The sequence below is a fragment of the Ochotona princeps genome, chromosome 11 (assembly GCF_030435755.1).
Source record: "Ochotona princeps isolate mOchPri1 chromosome 11, mOchPri1.hap1, whole genome shotgun sequence".
Classification (NCBI taxonomy): domain Eukaryota; kingdom Metazoa; phylum Chordata; class Mammalia; order Lagomorpha; family Ochotonidae; genus Ochotona; species Ochotona princeps.
The window spans coordinates 11,874,420-11,892,967 of NC_080842.1; the positions used below are offsets into that span (position 1 = coordinate 11,874,420).

Sequence of the window (18,548 nt, forward strand, 5' to 3'; positions counted from 1 at the left end):
ATAGAGCAAAGTCCCTTTTGATGGGGTGGGGAGGGGTCATAAATCAAGTACACAACACTTAAAACTCTACAATTACGTTCCAAATCCCAAAAAATATTAACCATTGCTATCAGTATTCTATCTGTCAGGTTCAGGACAGCTAAAAACACACAATATAGCCAATATGTTAAAAAATACTAATAGTAAAATGCTCCCCAAACCACAGGACATAAGTGTCCCAGTGCTGTTCAACTTAATATATGGAAAATCATGTATTCCATTTTCCACTCAACTTAATATTCAAATAATTGGTTTTTTTCTTGACAAACCTAGCAGCTAATTTCCATAATTCCTGTAAGTCTAACTCTTTCCCCAAATGGATAATGCATGAAAGGTCCCCATGGGGGGGGTTCCAAATATACCACAAGGTAACCTCACTAAAACAAATTAGAATCGCAATCTATTTTCTGTATTTGATCTAATTCTTCTAGGGAGAATATACTAGCCTTCAATATTTTTTTCCCCAGAACTAGATGGCAATAATTTCAGTGTTGCCTCTACTATAACTGTTTATTGAAATATGTTATCACACGGGGCTCAAGGCAGCCCTCATTAGAAAGCAATTTGGAGTAAAAGATGTGGAAAGAATATGATAATGTTAAACAATGAACTGCTGGGTTTAATACCAATAACATATTTCTAATTCCCTTGTTGGAAGAGTAAATACCAAAAGAATACAAAAACAAGATTGACATATAGGCGCATATATAATATCTACCTACTAAACAAATAAAAATTAACTTACTATACCTCATAATAAAATAATCAAATATATGTGTGGCTCATGCAATAAAATAAGCAAAAGATATGCACACATACAGAAATAATTCATACTCACCAGTTTTATAAATAGTTACATACAAGTATACTATCAAGCATTATATAATGCAAAGTTATCCAACAAGAGACATGAGTGGTAAGGAATGCATGGTCACGGCTAAAGAACTAATGAGGGAGTAACAAACTGTTGAGGATATTCAGGTGTGTGTGTTATTCAAACACAAGTGCATATGATGCATTAGTGCATCAATCAGTTAAAATAGCACCCGCTGCTATTGCTCTGCCATTCTCCAATAGTAACTTTACTCAAAGGCCAAGGTTCAAGTGAAACACGTGGTATAAGTTATAAGACTGTTACGGGCCCGATGCGATAGCATAGCGATTAAGGTCCTTGCCCTGCATGTGCTGGGATCCCATATGGGCAACGGTTCTAATCCCGGCAGCTCCACTTCCCATCCAGCTCCCTGCCTGCTTGTGGCCTGGGAAGGCAGTCGAGGACAGCTCAAGACTTTGTGACCTGCACCCGCGTGGGAGACCCAGAAGAGCTTCTAGCTCCTGGCTTCTGATTGGCTCAGCTCCAGCCGCCGCAGTCACTTGGGGAGTGAACCATCGGACGGAAGATCTTCCTCTCTGTCTCTCCTCTCTGTACATCTGCTTTCCCAATAAAAAATAAATTAATAATGAAATCTTTAAAAAAATAATATGACTGTTGTATACATTTGGTATATGTTTCATCAATGTTTCAAAGCTTCCAAATTTATGTCCAATCAATATTTGATGCATACAAGTATTACCAATATAATAATCCTTTACAAAAAAAATCTGTATGTAAAATGCCAGGAAAAGATGTACAATGTTTACAAAATTTCCTTCCAGTGGCCTAAGTTCAGAGTGCAGGAATATCACCATAAGTGACAGGACATATCACCCCATGCGCATTGAAAGAACGCTTGTTTTATTCATAAAACTGGCATTTCAAAGAAAACTGATATTTTATACAAATGTGATGGACCCTTATGTATATGTGGAAACCTAGGCCTAAAGGTTTTATTCACAGAGAGAGTTGTTTTTGTGAAGGGTTGGGGAGGGGGACTATATCCGAGGCTCACAGCCCTGCTATCAGAAGACAGAGCGACAGCTTTGTCTCTTAACCACTCTCTGGTGACTTCCCACAGACAGGGGCAAGACAAAAAGATGCAGGAATTGCAGTAAAACTTCTACTAGGTGCTGCTCAAATGTCCATGATGACATTTTCTGAAATACTCTGTATCCCAATACAAGAATCATCGATTAAACAGAACAGAGTCACATTTTTTTTCTTTTCCTTCCTATTTTCGTGGCCACATTCAGGCTAGGGATTGTACCTTTCAGGTGGCTAGGCCAGATAATCTTGAGAGCAGGCCAGGTTCTGCTGAGTGCTGGGGGCACTGACTGCTGGCTGGGAGGCTGTGGATCAATGGTGTCGGGGGTGGGGCGCTCCTTGGGGACTGTAGCTCAGGCACTTCCTGAATGGAAGGATTTTGTTTCATTCCATCCTGTGTGGAACATGTAAATGCAAATCGAAAATGCCGTTCATACTTGCTACTTCCTTCATTACCACGGATTAGGGAAAAATAAAAATATGCTAGTTACCCAAAAATGCCATTCAAGTTTATAACAGAATCATCAAAATGATGATTAAAAATGTCCTGTTTGGATTTCATCTGAACTGCTGACTACACAGATGTATACTTTAGACTAAAGCCAACCATAATTGAGGTTACAAATGGAAATGACATTGGCCTCCATCCAAAAAAGGTTTTATAGTATATCCTCAAATGTCACATGAATATAGATAACCACACAAAATACAACCCTTTCATTTATACATAATTACGTTAAACACAGCACAAAGGTCTTCCGGAAGGGACCAAGCTGCAGTGTTCAGGATCTACAAGACTTCGAATTCTTTCTGCAGGTTACACAGCTATCTATCCTCTTCTACTCTTTTAATTATCCTCCAGAAAGTACAAAGACTATGATGAGAAAGGGGAGAAAATACCTCTTCTGTAACAAAGCAGAAAGTTTCCTGGGCCCAGATAAACTTAAGAACAGCAGTCTTACATTTGTAAAATACAGATTTTTAAAGACTTAAATAGGAACATATGGATTTATCGCTATTCAAGAAAGGCCTCTTGTATTATTATATTTTTAAATCCTCAGTGCTTGACTCCTTCGGTTTTTTTCTTTGGATTCTTTGATGCATTTCATATCAGCTCACAGGCTGTGATTTCTTCTTACACAAATAAAAATTTACAAATAAGTGACTTACTGAAAAGCTAAGAAAACAAGAAAACAACCTCTCTCATAAAGTTTCAACTCTACTTTTAAGCTTTATAAAATTTTAAAGCTTTTTTCTGTAGTCTTACAATTTTCTGACCTTAACAGAGAAGTTTTTTTTTTCTAAGCATGGCTAATATTCAAACTTTGCCTTATAGTCAAACATCTTTCTAAAATACCATAAGATATATGGGAATCACAACTTTCAATTTTGAAATCACTAGACATAAAATAATCTGTATTCAAAACATTTCACTGTACTTACAAAATTAGTTTTTCTGGGAGAAAAAATAATTTTAAGACAAATTTTAGGTATTTCCCCATAAAAGACTGGTTTTAGATTTTCCACATTGTAACTAGAGACAGGTATAAATCCTTTAAAAATGCAATTAAAATTGGTAAAATTATGAGAATGTATGAAGAGTCTTTTAAAAGTTCATAGAAAATACATGCTATCAAATAATCATGCATATACTAAGCATTTTTGCACCAAAACAAATTATCTGTTAATTTCATTTTCCATGAACCATTTGAAGTAACTTCCTATTCTAACAATGAGGTGAATTACAATCATAGAAACACATATTTTTAAAACCTAATTTTGTCTAGAATATGATTTCTTTATAAGCATAGGTTATCTGATAAGGATACATTTTCACTTGACAATAAAATTCAGACGTTAAAACTACTAGAAGCATTGAGTTATTGATGTAGCACCATGAAAGTAAGTCAAGGGTGTTTTGTTTCTCCTATTACTCTGCTAAACAAGGCCTATCTCTTCACTATTCAACACCTCCTACTCACAGCTCTGTAATTTTTCTGTAGAAATACGGTGGCCAAGATAAACCATGATCACAGTTTCACTAATGGGTCAATTAAAAATTAAGCCATCTTTTGCAGAAGATTTTTGCTACTCTTCACTCCAAAAAAAGATGCTAGTTCCCTTGGTACTTCAACTTATATTGAAGTCATTTGAAATAGATATCATTTGAGTGGATCTGCTGGTTGCACTTTAACTGCTTCCTAGGCCAGATTTCTTTTTTATATTACTATAACCCTATTTGGTTACAAAAACTTGCAAGCTTTCTTTTTTTCAAAGTTGTCATTGCTGTATTGTGTAGACTGATACAAAAAGCATAAATAAAAGCAAACTACTCAAGGAAGTCCAAGTATTAGACTTGACTCTAAGACCCTGACAATATTCAGCCATGTATGCCCTATATAAATGACAGCTTTGTATGATTCAACCTAATAAAACAATGCAAGAGTCTCAGACCACTGAAAAGAAAACTCAACAGCTGCCCAGAGGAGGCAGCTGCCTGCTCAATGCAAAGAAGGACAAGTATGGCAAAGGGAGTAACTCACGAGGGAGATGTCAGGTGCGGGGCAAACTGATCATGAGCAGGTACTACCCAACAACAGAGGTTATGTGACAGTGCCACAGTATTAGCCCACGGGCCACAAGAAGGATCTTGCAAACCTGCATGTGGTGTGAGGGAGAAGTGTAATTCAACCTAAGTGGGGCTCTTAAATATTACAGTCAGAGGTGAAGGAAACAGCCAGAGGAAGAAAGAAAAGGTAAAGATCCTTTGTTTGATTTTGATGCTTTCCCATATGATTCTCCAATGCAAAAGTCAAAGTTTGAAATATGACTGCATGTCTTGGGGGTAACTTGCACATAGTGGAACCTGCCATAAGAAGTTTTAGGAAGACCCTTAGTTCTTTGGGGCAGAGGTTGGGGGAAATCTGAGCAGACGCATTGCCACCATCAGAATGGCATTTCTCAATGTTCTGACCCAGAATTCTTCACTGTTTTGGGCCATTAGCTCTAACTGAAGACAAACTCCAGCTGAAGCAGCTGGCTTTGTTGTAACTAGGAGCCCACCCCTCTCCATAGATTGCGCAGAACATTGCAGTAACTTCACGGTGAAACGTCAATCTTTGGGGAGTAGCAGTGTGATGCTCTTGCAGCACCCTCTGGAGGCCAGAGAAGGGTGACACCAGTTCAGAGGAAGAATGCTGAGAATCCCAAGCATCCCTGACCTGCACAAAGGTCTCACTTGAGATGCCCAAAAGTGAAGAAGGGGAGAGAAGAAACTTGGATGGCTAATGCAGACTTGGAAGATGCAAAACAAATGCAATGTGTAACATTCTCAGACGGCCTTGTGACTTCACTTTTGGCTTTGAAGCACCAATTAGAGGGCAAGCATTTGGCTTAACAGTTACGCCTACATTCCTTATCAGAGTGCCTAGTTCGATTCCTGACTCCAGCTTCCTGCTAATGGCAGACCCTGGGAGTCAGTGGCAATGGTTCAAACAAATGGATCCCTGGCACCTACATGGGATATATGCAAATTGGATTAACCCCTTTCCTGCCTTCAATTCCAACTGCTATGTTATTTGGAAAACAAACCAGAATACTGGAGCTCAGTCTCTATCTGCCCTTTCTCTGAGTTTCTTAAATAAATACATTTTTTAAGCAGCAGGGTTTAGCGTATTTTCTGCTTACATTCTGAATTCTTCTTGGGAATTTATTGCTGAGGCATTTTGTTAGCATGTTGAAGCGGAGGTGACCAACTGATATTTTCATTAGCAAAAAAATGTAATTTAGTAAGCAAGAATATACAATGTATGATTACCAAATCTTTTAAAGTAGCTAGTTTTATGCTTATTAATACTGAGAATAAATGAAGCTATTTCCTTTTTTTTCTCTCTCTCTCTTTTTCTCCTAAACCTTGCTTTTCTAAAGCAACAAACACTGACATCTATTGGCATTGTGGTAGCTTGCTTTTTTTTTTTTTTTAACCTATGAAAATTCAAAGAAGGATATACTCACCCAGCCATGCACAAATTAAGACAAATCCAAAATATCACTGTTCCTCTGGGGAAATTTTACTTTATGTAACTTAACAAATCTCATACATTTTTTCTGATGTTTAAAACAAATACTTATCAAAGTTAACACTGTCTGATAAAATTTTCTATTTTTCCCTAGTTGTCAAGGGGTTAAATGAACCATGAGAAGTTTATTTGTTACCTCTTCTGAACAAACAAAACGATTTACCTAAACCACCAACAACTTTAAGTTGGTTTTACTTCTATCGTAATGGAACATGATAAGCTGTCAGTATTGTTAAAGTCAAATTTGTGTTTGAGAATGTGAACAGATCAATGGTGTGGTAAGAATCGATCACACGCCCGGAACTTTAAGCACTGAACGCAGCCTGTGCAACAGGTAAGAGGGGGAATAGTGAGAGATGGTGGCTTGGTTATCTTCACTGTCTTGGAGAGACTGTGTTTAGGAACACCTGCACCCAGTTCCTTGAATTACTGCTAATGTACTGTTACCCCTGATGAAAACTTAAGAAAAGCGAGCTGCTGTACAATTTACCTTCCAACTACTTCCACTAGTCCCCAAAGAGAAGATTTTGCGTTCTATGCAACAAAGGTTTAAGTATCAACTCTTTCACATTGCCAGAAAAGGAGTCATGTTTGCAAATCTTCTCATACCTCGAAACCTCAGCATTTTTCTGCCAGAGATAAAATTATCTTGCACCTCACTCTACTTTCAATATTTAGATTGAACTCAGCTCTGTTTTCATAATACATATATGCAGCTTCGGAATTTGACATACGAATCCACTTTGCTCTATCTTTACAGGTAGGACATATTAATATTTACATTAGCTCAGAACTTAGATCAGTGTTGGATTTTTTTCTTTTACCATAAAAGGTAAATCTTGTAATGTACATCAAATATCCTTGGACACAGACATCTCATTTCCTTGGTAATTTTATAAAGAGAACTGTTATTTTCTGGGCAGTTATTACACACTGGGCAATGTATACAGCGCTTTCTGGGCCTCATCTGGCATTGACGTCATAATAATAATTATCCCCATTTGACAGAAAAGGAAACTGAGGCACAGAAAGCCTAAATTACGCACAGCACAGAAAGCCTAAATTACGCTCCCAGAAGTATACAACTAAGGAGCCATCCAAGCAGGATTTAAACCGAGGCAATCAGCCAGGAGATCTAGGAAGCACGCCATCTGCGTATTGCTGCCTTACAGTGAAGCAGGTGATCAAACACACAGCACATCCGTCAGACTGTCTGGAATACAGTGAGAATTCAACCAACAGCAGCTTCCTTAGGAATGGATACAAGCAAGTTGAGCGCAGTGCCTGACAGGTAACAAAGTTCTTTCTGTTCACATTTCTGAGTCTCGGATTTCACCCTTTTCCTCCCCACTCTTTTACCGGTAAGTGTCATTTTGTCATTCTGCAGGTAGGAAAGCAGCATCCAAGTTTCTCCCACTCTGCCTACGATTTTATTTCTTCAACAGTCTGATTTCATTCTGTTTCAACCTCAAATGCTGGCCACAATTACATACCACGCGTGGTTATAAGTAACCGAGATAAAAACAGATCACTGGACATTCCTCCCCTTCTGTGTACACACGCTGCCCCCGGGTGACAGGGCACTCTCTGTCCAAGAATGTTTACAAGTATTCAGCCTGTGCAGCCACTTACTTAACAGGTGGCTGATGTCATTCAGGGAGCACACAGGCCACTTCTATCCATTTGGAACACTCAACTTCTCAATTTTTCCACCACCTGAACTCACAAATAGCCCTTCTGCCAGCAAGGAAAGAAAGAAGACACAATCATTTTAGAACTTGACAAGGCAAGAGAATGAATTTTTTTCCAGGTCATTTAAGAGCAGGGGAGTGGGGAGAGCAGGGAGAGAAGTATCCTTTTCAGAATCAGAAAAAACAAACAAACAAACAAAATCAGCAAACAGAATCATAAAAGAAGCTTACAGTCAAGTATTCATTGCGGGAAAAAAAGGTTTTGTTTTGTTTTGCCTTCCCAAGAAAGCTTTTGTGAAGTTGCCTCAAAATGCAAAAGTCTGGGTCTGGGAGGGTCAGCATCTCTGAGACCCAAGATGTCGCCAGAGTCCTTGGTAGAAAATCTGCAATGCACACCCCACAATTATGCTAAGGGTGTGCTTATTCTGAGCAAAGAAGGGAAAATCAGTGACCCTCATGGTTTGGGACCTCTTAGAGCTATTATTACAGAATAGATAATTCTGTTGAACATCTGCAGTCCCAACAGTGTGCAATTCAATATTCATTCAATTGTGTAAAAATGCAGATGCTATGAAACATAGCCATGTATGTATCACATATCAGTCACACATGTCATATGAAAGTTAAAGGGGCCTTCCCCCCGCCCCCGCTGTGAAAATTTCCGTCCAACAGATGTGTTCACGCCTCCATGTGTAATACAGCATACGGTGGGTCTGAGGGCTGAGTTCTACCAGCATGATCCTTCCCCACATGGCAGAGAAGCCATGTCACAACACTACACCAAGAGCCCTGGCTGCTGCCTTCAGATCCCAGGGATGTGCAGGAGCACAGGAGACCAGAACATACTAAGATGCAGGCATTTATGAAGATGGTGGTCCTCCTATCAGCCCTCTTCAGGGTTGGCACAGCAAATGCAAATACTGCTAGCTGTGGTATCTAGAGGTCATTACTCAGAGTATGCCTCAAGACCTAACTCCGGGCACTAAGACCACACAACAACGCATGTTCTCCCACAACCATCACAGCTGTCGGTGATGTCTTCTCGCGAAGAAACGGACGCTGACATCTACCACTGAAAAGAAAATGATAGAAGGAGACAAATCCTCATTCCAAAGCAGTATTATTCGTTAAAATGTGCTTCTATGCTCCCATGCAGCTGGCTCAAGCTGACCATCCTTTTGGAATCGAGTGCAGAATAAATATTCTTGCATGGTTTATCATGCACGAGGTGCCCTGGAGAGGGCACAAAATCCCTCCTCCAAAAAGGACTGGGTGGGGGGAGGGGAGGCAGGCAAATGCAGGGGACTCCAAAAAGTTCATGGAAAACACACATTAGGATATCTATTATCTGTGCGATGCTGCAGTTAGTGGCTCAGGAACTCTCCAGACTGTTTAGTTCATCCTTTGCATCCAAGTAGCAAGCCTTCATCTTTAGGCATCTTCAAATTACATTTTCCACGAACTTTTGGATGTACCTTACTATGCTGAAACTGCCTGAAGGTCAAGTTTAGCCCAGTCTTTCCAGAATGGTGGTGGAATAAATGTCCCCTATGGGTAGATTCACAGCTGCATACTTGAACGCAGCGTGAGACCCACCAAGCGCGTGAAAGTGCATGGGCCAGAATCTTCTGGTTCCCTAGGAGACCCGCGAGGCACCAAGGCTTGCTTACTCTTCGGCTCCGAGAAGGGCAGACCTAGCTGAACCATCACGGGCTAGCTCGTGAGCGGCTGTGGACTTCTGAGTGTAACCCCTCCAGGGGATCCTACCTCAGACCACCGCCCCTTCTCCTCCATTCTACAGACCACCCACAGAGACCACAGAAACTTCCCAGGGCCACAGACGGCCAGGCCAGCCAGGCGCCAGGACAGCACCACAAACAGGTGACCAGGATGCACCAGGCAGTCTTTTCAACTTCAAATCTAACATCTCTTCCTTGGACAGTAGAGGCATCACTGACCCAGACTGCTAATTCACTTCCCCATATCAAATACCTTACTCGATAAAATGCTAGACGTCCCCTGACAAATCAGAGGAATTTCTCTGCACTCTCACGAGGGCTAATGAAGAGAAATTAAGGTGACTCCAATCAGCAGTGTCTCATTCCAAAAGCATGCACAGGGAAGGGTCAGTGGCAAACAATCACTCTCTGTTTGATTTCTGTTTTGTTCAAAGCCCTGTTTGAGGTCTCTGGCAATAGCCCCGGTTCTGAAACGCTGTATCAGTGATACCAACGAGAGGCCTAAACCAATCTGCTTTGCTTTCTTCCTGCACCAAACGGGACAGTGCCACTGCTTATCTGCCTGGACCACAGCATTACCAGGCGTGCCACTGAATGAATTCTGCAGTGGTGCTTGGGTGCTTGGGACAAGGCTATGCCTCTGGAACAATTAGCATCTGGGAACTGCAAGAGCAGGGGACAAAAAAACACAAACAAACAAACAAAAGCCCTGGCACTCTCACTCCCGCCCCTTTTATTTCCCAGCTTCTTCACTCACTCGGAAACCACTACTCCCCTGGGATGTCTCTCTTGGTCACCAGGACTAAAACGTGAGCCTTTCTTAGGACAACCCGGTCAAACGGCCACTGGCATTCCTGCGCTGAAGATCCCAGGAAGACTTGTTTCTAGAGGTTCAATCGCTTTTTTCATTCCGTGTATAAACATAATCACTAAGTGAGTGCAAACATTCAGATAAACTGTTACTTGCGGATACCCCTTGGGGTCGAGCCCGAAGAGACCCGCCAAGTCCAAAGTTTGTAGAATTTAACGTGGAGCAGCCTCCGTTCCTTGGCACGGGGCTGGATTTTTTTTTTTTTTTTTAAATCTGCTTCGCTGCCCTTTAGGAATCCCTCTCCGGGTTCCGAGTTTTCCATATCTCAGGCCTGAATCAGGGTGAACCGACGCACACACAGCGATACCACGTCGCGTCCCCCAAATGCCCAAATCGCCGGGGTTCCAACATCCCAGGAGCGCGCCGGGGACCCTGTGGCGAACTCCCCCTTTCTGCGCAGCCAGGCTACCCCGCTCTGGGGTTAGAACAGGCTCTCCTTCCAGGCGGCCCGTTCCTGCTTTCCTCGCTAGAGGGCAGACGGGGCCCGTGCAAAGGAGCCCTCGGCCCCCAGGCACGCGCGCACCCGGCCTCGGCCTCTGCTCTGGGAATCCCGCTCCTGAGGCTCAGCCTCTCCTGCTCTGAAGAGGACGCTGCCAGCGAATGCCGCGCGCCCCGGAGCCTAGAAGGGTGCTGGGCCCAAGACAGCCGCCCTAGGGCCGGCGCGCGGGGAGGGGGTAGGCTGCCCGGTAGGGCTCGGCGCCCAGGTGAGGGGCGACCCCACCGAGGGGAAGCGCCGCCCGACTCCGCCGCCTCACCGGAGCGGGGCCCGGCGCCCCGGAGCGCAGGGCGAGGGCGGGCGGACGGGCCGGGGAGGGGCGACGGCTGCACTGGAGGAGGTGGAGGATGACCGGGCCCGGGCCGCGCTACGCACTCACCTGGACTCGGGCCGCCCTCAGCAGGCGCGGGCTTCTTGCCAGAGCCTCGGTCCTTCTTCTTGCCCTTCCCTTTGCCTCTGCCTTCCTTGCGCTCGGACATCTCGCCAGAGAAGTGAGTGCTGTGCCCGGATGGCCCTCCCCCGGCCGAGAGCGCCGCGCGACAAGTTTGGGTCCCCGGGGGCTTTGGGGAAAGTTTGTCCCTCAAGGCGGGCAGGGCCAGCGGCCCCGGGGTTGCAGCGCTCGCGCGGCCGCGGGAGCGTCTCCTGTCGGACGCTGCGGACGCTACGCGCGGTACTGGCCACCTGGGGCTGGCGGTCGCTCCGTCGGACGGCTCCCCCTCACTCTGGGATGCGGGATGGGAGGGGAGTGCTCCTGGCTCCCCGGAAAGTCGCGGAGCCCGCTGCGCTGCGTCCCGCTCCTGTCTTGGCCTCTGCCCGGCGCCCTCGCAGCCCAAGGAGGGAGAGGCGTTCAGCGTCCCGCCCGTGCTCCCATCTCCTGTGCAAGTGGCCGCGCTGCGCTCCGCTCCTGCCCTCTGCGCGAGCCCGGAGTTCCGACAAGTTTTGGGGAACTCCTCGCCGGCTCTTTTTCAATTGCCCCACAGCCACCCACCTCCCGCAGGTTGGAGGCTGGCGCCTCCTTCTCACCCTCCCCTTGCCTCGCCCCCTCCCTCTTCCCCACCACACCCCCACCCCGAGGCGCGGACGCGCCACAGGGAGGAGCCTGGCCTCGGCGCTCCCGGGCGCAGCCCCTTTTCCTACGCGAGCCGGGACGGGCCGGGCCGGGCGGGGGGCGGCGCGCCGGGCGGCTGCGGGAACCCCCGACAGGGGTCGCTGGAAGCTGCGCAAAGAGGAACCGAGCCGCCAGCACGGGACCCGGGAACTCCGTAGGCAGGCAGTGCCCCGGCAGGCTGTTCTGCGCTGGAGTTGGGGGTCGGGGGAGAGAGAGGGGGCAACGCTGGCGACAAAAGTTTGCAGCTGTGACACCTGCTCGCCCCAAAATGAACCCCCAGGAGGGAGAGGCATGTGCGTTGTTTAGCGAGCATGAAAGGTTCATTCCTTTTTCACGTGGGTGACAAAGCTCTCTGGCACTCGGGGGCAAAAGTAAATCCTGTCGGGAGGTTGCAGGTAAAACAAATCTAGCTAGGTAGGACTGGTAGGAACCTCGAAAAGGTGATCAGAAGGCGCTGTCTCTGCAGCTCCGTGTGTGTGTGTGTGTGTGTGTGTGTGTGTATGTGTGTGTATGTCATCTGTGTTTCATAACGTGCCTGTTGGAATCCCTATCTCCAGCTTTTGCTTCCAGAGAACCCTTCCGAGGGAGGGCGTTCAGCTCATCAAAGGTTATTGAAACTCCCAAGAAACTGAGGAACAGGGGCTTCCAGCTCAGCCAGCAGTCGCTGAAGCCCTGGCTGCGCTGGCCAGAACCCTTCCGAGGGAAGGCGTTCAGCTCTTCAAAGGCTATTGAATTTCCCAGGAAGCCAAGGAAATGGGGCTTCCAGCGCAGCCAGCACTCAACTGGCTGCGCTGGCCCAGCCGCTGGGTTGTGCCCAGGGTGAGCGAGGTCAGGGAGTGGCCCTGGAAGAGAGTAGTGGTTAATTGGAAACCCCTAGTTCTTCAGCGCCGGCTGTCTGGGATTCCAGCTTGCCTGTGGACCGCGGGTGCGAACGAAACTTAGAGCTTCCTCGTCCTCCCTCTGGTGGAGAATTCGCAGCGCCTTGCAATCCGATGTGCCCTGGCACTTGCGCTGCGGAGAAGGCACAGGCCAGAGCGCTCTGCACCACGGAAAGATCCAGCCGGCCTTGGTGCCAGAGACATTGCTCTCGTGGTCACAGGGCAGCCTGCGTGGCTCACTTGGCCTGACTTGACAGTGCCTTACTCTGTGTTGTGGTTAGGAAGTGGTGAGTAGGCACCATCCATATGCATTAACCCATTACTGCAGTTTCAAAATGACATGCCTCTGATTTTCCATTCTCGGGTGTTAATGCATACCGGCTTCTCTGTAATTTCTGGTTGCCGCAATTAAATAAATAGAAGTGAGACCTGGAGCACCTCGCCTTATTGTGTTGTGTGTGGAAAGGAAGGGAGGGGTGCCGGGGGAAAAAAGCGTTTGTTTTAAAGCTGTCCTGAAAGAATTTAATTCAAACTGCATTGACATTATAGTAAGACACAAAGTCTGTTGGGTGGCTTTAATTGCTCAAAGAGCCCTTAGCAATGATGCTGCTGTTTGCTATTTTTCTTAGAAGTACCTACGTGTATATACCTTCTAGTAGCTGTCGAATATTCACCAAATATAAATTATACTAGGCCACCAAAACAGCAAACCAGAAGATAAGATTATGCACTATAATACTCTACGGAGTTGGTTGGAATGACTGTGCTTTCCCCAGAAGTGCCACTGCTCAGCAGGCAGGAAGCAGCAAAATCAGAGAAGTCCTTTTTTAAAAAGGATACTATATCTCAAGCATGTGAGAAGGTGTAAGAGCTTAGCCTACACTAGCTGCATGCCATCACACAGAACATTATTGTAGAACTGAAGGACTTGCAGCAAAATTTATTTTGGAAAATTTTTTTTTAAAATTCAGATCTTCCCAAATATTAATTAGGAAGCCACTGGTAAAACCAAACTGATGCCAGAAATATTATAATTCAGTCACTTTTGTTTGGGGTCTGGATGCCTTACTGGGCCAGACAGCTTATACATTAATTCATAGCAACCTGGAGAGTAAGGAAAGAGACCATTTTGGTGATAATTTTCCATCTGAAAGGATCTATCAAGGATGTTGACAGTCTTCCACAACTAAGCATAAATTCCAGAAAAGGTGATTGAGATTACTGTGTTTGAAAAATAAACCAAGGTAGTGGGGATTCCTAAAGAAACCATAGGCCTGGGGGATGGAGATGAACGGAAGATGGCAAATGCGTATGAATGAACATTTAGTAATTGTTTTTCTTTGCTTGGATGAATAGAGGACGGACAACAGGATCAAACTTGCAATGATAAATGTTGAAGGAACTTGCAAGAAAGTAGCAGGTGAGGGACAAGGCAGCTTCCTATAACATCCCAAGGCTGGCCCATATTTTCGTTGTCAGTAGCTACTGAATTGTCAGGCAATCAATGACAAATTTCAAAATTTTCTTACGAGTACAGTGTTTAACTACATCCTTACCCATGTTATTTTATGATCATTTTTCAGGGGGCTATTTTGTTACATTATTTATGACTACCTAAAAGATTATCCCCATAATAATCCATTTGTTTACTAGTTAAAACATTTATGAGATGTATCAACAGTTTGGCATTGTTCTTAAATTATTCATTATGTGGTCAGGAAATGACAAATGAATTTCTGTAGCATTAAAAAACAAACAAACAAACAAAAAACCTTGGAACTGACCATAGCAAAGAAAGCAGGAAAAAACCATTTTTTTTGCTTTCTTAAAACCCAGAGTATGACCCTCAATTGTATGATTTAGAAATGATGATATTCATTCATGATTTTTTGTCATTAACTTGTGGATCATTGAGCTTTTAAAGAGGAATCATGTAGAGACTATAAGCTCTTGGGTAGTATATGTCAACCAACCTGTCCGCATCTGTCAACTTTAAGAAAGGAGTGGAGACTCCTAAGAAGCACCCTGAGAAATAAACAGAGGCAAAATTTAGATCCTGTATGAAATGACAGCTTAAAGGAAGCTCAATCATGTGTCATTATGTTTCTCAGCCTAGTCTTAGCTTTTAGAAGCACTCTCAGAGTCTACAAAGCTGGCTGAATATATCCATTCTCAGTGATTCCCATTTGGGAAATACTCCAAGAAAATTTAAAATAAATACATAAATAAACCAGGAAAAGATTAAGTGAAAGAAGACTGACATGACTTGACATTTTTGCAAAATACTGTCCGGACCGATCCAACTGTTATGCATTTAACTCAAAACTCTGGAAATAGTTACTCTGAACTCTTTAAAAACCTGGAAAACCTAAGATATGACTTAAACAAGGATTACCTTAATTTTTTTTTGCCACCAACTTGACATTAATGAAGATGCATGAATGCCAAGAAAATCTCACTCCCCAGAGACAACTCCAGAGCAACTACTAAATGCATATGATTCATTCACGCTAAATGAACAAAATGCTAGATAGCGAACTGAAATAAGATTACCCTTGTTCTCATGAAGCTGAAATACTGTGAGAAAGGCAGAAAAACTATTGGAGCACAGTGTGAAAACATGGGTTTTTGTTTTTGTTTTGTTTTGTTTTTTTGAGTCTGAAGTTCTTTCATTGGAGAGAGGATCTTTTTGAAGGAAAAGAATATAAAATTAAAAATACAGATTTAGGTCCAAGAACCCTGAGGGCATCCCTGCAAGGGGAGAAGCCTTGTAACTTCATTAGCTTTATGGCATGTTTGCGTCTAATGATTCCAAGACTGTTCTACCATCTGTCCCATGCTGATCCTAATGGCTCACCAAGTTATACTGTCTTAGAGAACAGACAGCACTGTTATACAGCATTACCACACACAGGAGACATGAACAAGTCATCAACAGCAACAGAGCAAAACTGGAACAGGTAAGGCCTACCTTACGAGGGAGGAAAGGGAGGTGGAAGAACGCTTAGTTCACCGATTAGCAAGTGTTGTGTATATTTAGACTCCTAGAATCAACACCCAGGGGGGTTAAGCAAAGCACTCTCACCAGCGAGACACCCTAGAGAAACTAAAAAGGGTGGGAGCCCTCTACAACCTTGGACAAATATTTAATGGAATTACTAACTAATCCTCGTCTGCTTAAGAAGAGAGTCAGTTTTCTAACAAAATAGTAAGTTTAGAATCTGAAGAAACATGCTAAAAACATGCTCAAACAACATTAAAATGAAATCTGCTTGTGTTTTTCTTCACATGTGAATGTTTTAAGGATTTATTTATTTTACTTGAAAGGCAGAGTGACAGAAACACACACACAGAGGGGAAGGGGGTGGAGAGAGAGAGATCTTCCATCTGCTGCTTCGCTGCCCACATGCCAGCAACAGTATTAGGTTAGAGCAGGCCGCAGCCAGGAGTCAGGAACTCCACCCAGGTTTCCCTTGTGGATGGCAGGGAATCGACGCCTGGACCATCAGCTGCTGCATTAGCAGGAGGCTGCATCCAAAGTGCCAAATAACCAGGACTCAAAGCACACGCTCCCGGTCTGCCACACGAGTGCGGGGTCCCAAGGCTTTGGTCAGCCTTGACTGCTTTCCCAGGCCACAAGCAGTGAGCTGGATGGGAAGTAGAGTAGCCAGCACATAACCGGTGCCCACAAGGTATCCCAGCAGATGCAGGGCCACTAGGCCATCATGCTGGACACTGGCTCTAACTTTTGATTCCAGAACCTTGTTAATGTAGACCTGGAGAGACAACAGTAATGACTCACTGGATACCTCGATTAACTTTGCTGCTCTATGTTTCAGCCTGGCTCAGATCTGGACATTTTAGATACTTGGGAAGCAAACCAACAGATGGGAGCACTGTCTGTCTCAGTTTCTTAACCTCTCACTTAAAAAAATGCAGAAAGCAACTGAATCTTCATACATAATTTCTTTCTTATATACTATTTGATAAATTGATCCACTGTCTTTTGTAATAAGGTGGAAATACAAGACTTACTGGTTTTTGAAAACACGTTTGATTCTTTCAAAAATACCGTCCCACCCTTCTTTTCAGTTACTCTTTCTGACCTGAGCATGAATTATTTCTCTTTATCCTCCTCAATCCCCTTGCAACATATCTGTATTTTAGTTGTAGAGACCATGCAAGTATCCCAAGTTTTTCAACATATATACATATATGGACATACACATGGATGTACATTTGTGGGTACATATATGTATTCAGATATGTGATTATTTCTCATTTTCTCTATTGAAAAAGAGAGTCATTGCCTGTATTTGAATGTGAGCCAGTAGCAGGTAGAATTTGTGTGTCTTGCTACCCACCTTTTCATACAGCTCTCCTTTCGAATTTCTAGCATCACACTCCTAACCTGAGAAGCAGGAAATCCTTTTGTATTGGACAGATTTAAATACAACAAAACAGACCTAAAAAGCCTGGTTCTGATATTGGCATTTTCTATCAGTCCGTTACCGATAGTCATTTGCATGTCTTCTTACTGCAGTCAAGCCGTCACCCAGTTCTGTCATTTTGATGCCAGTTTCCTCTTACCTCCTCTTCACTAAGTGCCACCCAAACCCGAGACTCCTCCTGTCTGTGCTTTGACTTTGGACAAGCTTTCCTCCTGGACAGTCACTTCCTCTGATTATTTTGCCACACAGAGCAGAGGCAACCCATTCACTCTTTGCTTCTCAGAACCATTTCTGGGCCCCTGAAGAGCAAGGCTGTACCTAATTTCAATCTGTCTAACCCTGCCCTTCCTGCTCCCTAGGCCTCCTACCTTAGAACTTGCCCTGCTTCCCACCCTCCCTGCCCCAACTGACTGTTCCCCCTGCCTTGTTTTTCTAGCAGCCACCACACTCCACCTAATACCACTCACCATGCAGGCTCCAGCTGAATTTCAATTGCTTGGAAAAGCTTTTCATTGCCTTTGAAAACTGTCTTGCTGCATCCTGTTTTAATCTCCCTTTAAACATTTCTCCCAGCTTGTAATTATGTAATTATTTTGTGATTATTTTTTACAATAATCTCATACCACTGGGTATTAATCTCTTTGATGGCGAGGAGTATTTCATGTCCTGTCTTAGATGTCTACCATTATCCCTATCTCATCATAGTTAATATGTATATTTTGTTAAAAGGTGGATGTGCGAAGAGAAATAGAATTATTTCATCAATCCATGTGTGTGTTGATATTCAATTAGGTTTAATGTTTAGATGGTAATGATGATTAGGATACCAGGATTGATGCTTTAGGGGGTAACTCCTATTAACACAAGTTTTTTTAAGAACAAATACATAAATTAAAATCATGGGCCAGTCAGTATAATCTGTCAATACTTCCTCTGGGAGATGAAGTGGTAACTTCTGTAAAATGGTAAAATGCCACATAGAATAATTACATTTTTTTCCCTAAGTCACCTCTACAAGTTTCACCTGCAGATTGCTTTTATTGGTTTTATTTCCTCCCATGGATTCTTGGGAGGTGTCAGAAAGACCTATAAAATACCTGGGCTTTAGCAAGGCAAAGGTTCCAAAAATGATAATAAATGAAAATCTACAATACATAGCATTGCTAAGACAGCAAAAAGCTCCTCTTATTCTAAACAAAGTGTTGGATTATTTTTTTACTCACAGTCTGGTCATAAGCCCTTATATTGTCATTTCTTTAAGTTGCACCCAGGAAC

The 18,548-nt window shown here is 43.7% G+C and overlaps 1 protein-coding gene across 5 annotated transcripts in view; it reads right to left on the minus strand.

The window, feature by feature from the left end:
* The window catches only part of NRG1 (neuregulin 1), a 211,919-nt gene extending 200,509 nt beyond the window's left edge, over nt 1-11,410 (minus strand). For 4 of the 5 annotated variants that reach the window (XM_058669822.1, XM_004592700.2, XM_004592704.4 and 1 more), the window contains exon 1: nt 11,216-11,389. In XM_058669822.1, the coding sequence (XP_058525805.1) occupies nt 11,216-11,315 (100 nt within the window). In that variant the 5' untranslated portion in view covers nt 11,316-11,389. Of the gene's footprint in view, nt 1-11,215 lie in introns of all 5 variants that reach the window. The other variant, XM_004592699.3, reaches the window with a different exon arrangement.
* Between the last annotated feature and the right edge of the window lie 7,138 nt (nt 11,411-18,548).